This window comes from Trachemys scripta, chromosome 21 (genome assembly GCF_013100865.1).
Source record: "Trachemys scripta elegans isolate TJP31775 chromosome 21, CAS_Tse_1.0, whole genome shotgun sequence".
Classification (NCBI taxonomy): Eukaryota; Metazoa; Chordata; order Testudines; family Emydidae; genus Trachemys; species Trachemys scripta.
The window spans coordinates 3,046,217-3,050,312 of record NC_048318.1 but is presented as its reverse complement, the minus strand read 5'-3'; the positions used below and the strand labels follow the sequence as shown (position 1 = coordinate 3,050,312).

Genomic DNA, 4,096 nt, shown 5'->3' with positions numbered 1-4,096 from the left:
CAGAGAGTTTGGGTGCTGGGCCTGGGGCAGTAAGATGGGAGGCGGGCAGCCAAGCAGGGGAGGGGCCGGGGCGAAGCAGGGCGGGGCCAGTGAGCAGAGCTCATTTCCTAATTTAATTATAGTTAATTGATGTCAGGAGTGTGATATTGAGGGTGACGCCAGGGGGCGGGTCTTGGTTCCTGCCAGGTTTTCAATGAGGAAAGGCGAGTTGGGGAATAACCCAGAACCAGGCCTGGAGCGAAAGGCAAATGTAGCTTTCCTGCTGCCCCAGAACCCCCCCTCCCCTTAATCCTCCTTGGGGGCTTGGGGCCAGGGGTTGTGTATGTTGCAGAAGGCTCTGTCCGTGCAGCACTGGGTGATCTCCTTGTAGTCGTAGTTGTTGAGCACTAGGTCGTCGCAGATCACAGTGCAGCCCCGCTCCACCCGCAGGATCTCGTTCCCTACAGAGGGAAAGAGACCTGAGCCCCCAGGGCTGGGTGCCAGGGACAGACCCCTCCTCCCAGTGACAGGGCCAGGGGAATCCACCAACTGAGTTGCCCTCCCCTCTGTTGACTCCCAGCAGCCGGGGCTCCTCTGTCACCCCACTTCCTGTAGCTCAGGACCCTTCTCTGTCCTTAGAGGACTCCCCCACCCCTCCCCTATGCCCCAGTGTCCCAGTCACCTTCATGGACTAAGGGTCTGGCTACACTTCAGGCAGGACATTCCCCTAGCTCTGATCCAGCGAGTGCACTAAAGAATAAAGGGTAGCCATGCCAGAGCGAGCAGCAGGTGAGGCCATTCTCCCCGAGTAAGTGGCCATCCAAGACACTAGGCATGTAGACTTGGGGAGTGGGGGGGTTAGCCCCTCATGTCTCATGCTGCTGTGGCTACAGTCAGAGCTAGCGTGGGGATGTCTCCCCCGAGCTGCAACGTCTCTTCCCCCCCCACCTTAGGGCAGACGTACCCTAAAGGATGAACACAGTTCCCCAGTGCCACAGCCGGCGTGGCCAGAAGAGGTCACTCTAGGGTAAGGCGATCACTTCTCCCCTCCCAGCACTAACTGCCCCAGAGATGGGGCATCTTTTGCTCACTGGACTGCACAGAAGTGCAGGGACGATCTGCACTGGTGTCTAGTGCCCTGGGCAGGATCGAACTGGGGAAGCTGGCCCCTCCCACCGCTCGCTCCGGTTACACGTCTGCTATCAGTGTGCTAGCTGGAGCAGAGCGATGGGTGTATCTCCTCGAGCTGGACATTTCCCCTCCCGCCCTGGCCTCGACGTGCCCTCAGTCACTCTCACTCACCAGCGGTGATTTTGCGGGTGAAGCAGGATTCATCTGGAGATGCCGTGCAGGTGTATTGGCCTATCTTACAGCTGCCGTCCTGTAACAGCTTGAAACAGCCGTTGCACTGGAGAGGATCCGCTGTGAAGAGGCGAGAAAACGGAGAGTAGGCAACGAGCAGCCACGGATCGGCCATGCTCCGTGCACAGGCGCGTTCCCCGTCTCCAGGAACCATCCAACCCCCACGGCTGTCCTGCTCCGGTTCATTTCATCCAACCCTCTGTGGCAGGTCACTGCTAGGCCAGTCTGGCTTTCCAGGGGCAGCGGTTCTGTCCCTCCACCAGACCACAGGCTGCCCTTGAGCTAGAATAGTTGGTTATAATTGAGTTGCCCTCGGTAAAGAACTGTGGACTGGCACCAGTTGAGGCTCTGCCCCATCAGGGGTGGAAATCTCCCCTCATTGGGTTTTGTTTCGGGACTTACCCGTTGCCAAGCAGAGCAGGGCTGGCAAAGCCAGAGCCAGGATCTTGTTCATCTTTGGCTTTCTCTCTGCCGAGCCGAGGGGGGAGCAGTGCGGTCGTGTCAAGCAAGCGAGGAGCGGAACAGGGCCTGCAAATCTGGTGCACTGGCTCCCAGGGGGAGGACTGAGCCATATTTATACCCCCGGGGACTGGGATAATTACTAATTACAATCTAATGGTCACCGTGCAGCCCAGAGCAGAACGTTCCCTGCCCAGGTGAGTGGCTCTGGCAGGCAACTCCCCAGCCCTGCCTCCCCCAAAGGCACAAGTGTGTGTGTGTGGGGGGAAGTGGCAAAATGCCACGGCTGCTGGGAATGAGGGGTAGGACCTGTTTCTGTGTCACTGTGGAGATCTCAGTTGGCCTGTTGGTTCTGTGTGTGTGTGTGTGTGTGTGTGTGTGTGAGAGAGAGATTCTGTGCAGCTAATAAATGTGTTCCCAAAACTGCACGCTCACAGGCTCGCACGTGTCTGCATCCATGAGTGTTTGCCCTCACCAGCCCCATTGCTCACCCGCAAGCAGAGAGCCATGCCCTGTACCAAAGGGACTTTTATGGGAGTTAGGAGGAAGGAAATTGCAGCCCCTAACATTACAGGTAGAAGCAGAGGAGAACCAGAGAGGGGACCCCCTAACTCGACGACACAAAGGAAGATGCCAGGATGGCCCTGCCCAGATAGTATTCACAAAACATGGCTGTAAGAGCAGGTCCTGACCTTCACGACGCCCCTTCCCTCGGTAGCTCTCCTCTGGGCGCACATGCCCCCCAGACCGGCCACAGTCCGGGTCTCATGTGACGCTCTGGCATTTGGCAGGTGCGCCATGGGGCTCAGGGGAAATGGACTAGGGATTTGCACAGTCTTTTCACCGGGCTCTGTAGCACTAGGGCTTGTGCGCTGTGCTGCACGCTACCGGGCCACGCGTGCGAGTCCCAGCAATTCCCCAGAGTGCTCTTAATCTTTCTCTGCCTGTGTCCCCCACCTCATCTAGAAATCAGACCTACCTGGCCCCATTCCTGGAGTGTCTGAGCGCCTGAGGTTTTAATGTATTTATCCGGAGTGTCCCCCTGTGAACTAGCACCGAGCTGCTTGCCCCATTTTGTGGGCAGGGAACGGAGTCACCGAGAGCCTAGATGACTGCCCTGGCGCACATGGGACATCTGTGGCAGAGCAGGGAATAAAACCCAGCTCTTTCCCATCCTAGGGTAGTGCCCTGCTCAGCCTTCTGAACTAGCAGAATCAACTATCGTCCCCCCATTTGATAGCGTATGTAATGGAGAAGCTGCACAGGGTCATTCGATGCAAAGCTAGGACAGGAATCCAGGCTTCGAATGCAGCAGTCCAAAGCCTCGTTCTCATTGGCTGTCAGGCACCCTATTAGCTCGTTGTGTCATTTCCATGCGATACTGTGACGAATGTGGGAATTCTCAGTAGCATTTTGATGAGCTAGCGGGAGGGCTCAGTACCAATCCCCTTGGCAGGGCTACCCAGTGGGTACAGAAGGGTTAAAGTGCTGCTCCCGGGCGGGAGAGCAGAGAGATTGCCTGAACCCTGGACACCTAACAGTGGAAACTCCAGCAGGCAGGCCAATCGTGTGAATCCAACATGGCTCTACTGGAGGAGGGCCATGGAGGAGAGGTGTCAGGCATCCAGCTCTCACCTGGAACTGACAGTCAGAGTAAGCCAGGATGGATTGTACATCAGCTTGGCTAGGTGGAGCCCTGGCGTTGGCCGGTCTGGGCCGTCTGGGCTAGCCTAAGGATTTCCTGTTGATTAATAAACCTCCTGTGTTTGGAAAAGGCTGAAATACTTGCTGAGGAGCATTGATCCCTAGAGAGGGTGACCGGGCGTCTACCTCCATTGGACTTGTTGGGCAGAACTCAGAGTGAGAAGCTGGAGCACAGAGGCTTGGTCTTGGAGGTGTTGAGGCCATGAGGAAGAGTGGACCCCTTGGGGGTCTGGCATGCTGAAGGGGAACCCCCAATGGACTGGTTAAAGGCTGGGGCATAGCACAGCTCTGGTGGAAGTTGGCAGCTCTGGTGTCTGAGAGTCTGGCTCCAGGCACCTCTGCTTTACTGGTGCAATAAACAGAGGCCGTATACCATAGAGACAGCAAAGTCATCAGTGGGGACCCAAAACTCCTGTACTGAACACACTAATCCCTGCAATCCCAGTTAACAGGGGGCCTCTAACAGTGAGTCGGTCGGTAGCAGGCTCTCATTAACCCTGGAAAGCTAAGCTGGTATAAGCAGGAAGGGTCTCTAGTTAGGCAGAGATGCCTGCATGAGCGTCACGCAGAGAATTGACGCTGTGATCCACAC

General features: G+C 56.7%; 1 protein-coding gene across 1 annotated transcript; it reads right to left on the bottom strand.

Annotated features, from left to right (window-relative positions):
* Window positions 1–285: 285 nt before the first annotated feature.
* LOC117868696 (secreted seminal-vesicle Ly-6 protein 1-like) lies at window positions 286–1,795 on the bottom strand. The gene is made up of 3 exons (XM_034754893.1): window positions 1,744–1,795; window positions 1,282–1,401; window positions 286–440 (listed from the first exon to the last, which is right to left on the bottom strand). Exons 1-3 carry the CDS (start codon window positions 1,793–1,795, stop codon window positions 286–288), a joined length of 327 nt encoding a protein of 108 aa, XP_034610784.1.
* Window positions 1,796–4,096: the final 2,301 nt, after the last annotated feature.

What these genes read in the sequence shown, in the direction of transcription:
- LOC117868696 (XM_034754893.1), bottom strand. Translation starts at nt 1,795, where the DNA reads ATGAACAAGATCCTGGCTCTGGCTTTGCCAGCCCTGCTCTGCTTGGCA. An exon ending in CCTGCTCTGCTTGGCAACGG is followed by an intron (nt 1,402 to 1,743) that starts GTAAGTCCCGAA and finishes GCCTCTTCACAG; the next exon opens with CGGATCCTCTCCAGTGCAAC. An exon ending in CACCCGCAAAATCACCGCTG is followed by an intron (nt 441 to 1,281) that starts GTGAGTGAGAGT and finishes TTCCCTCTGTAG; the next exon opens with GGAACGAGATCCTGCGGGTG.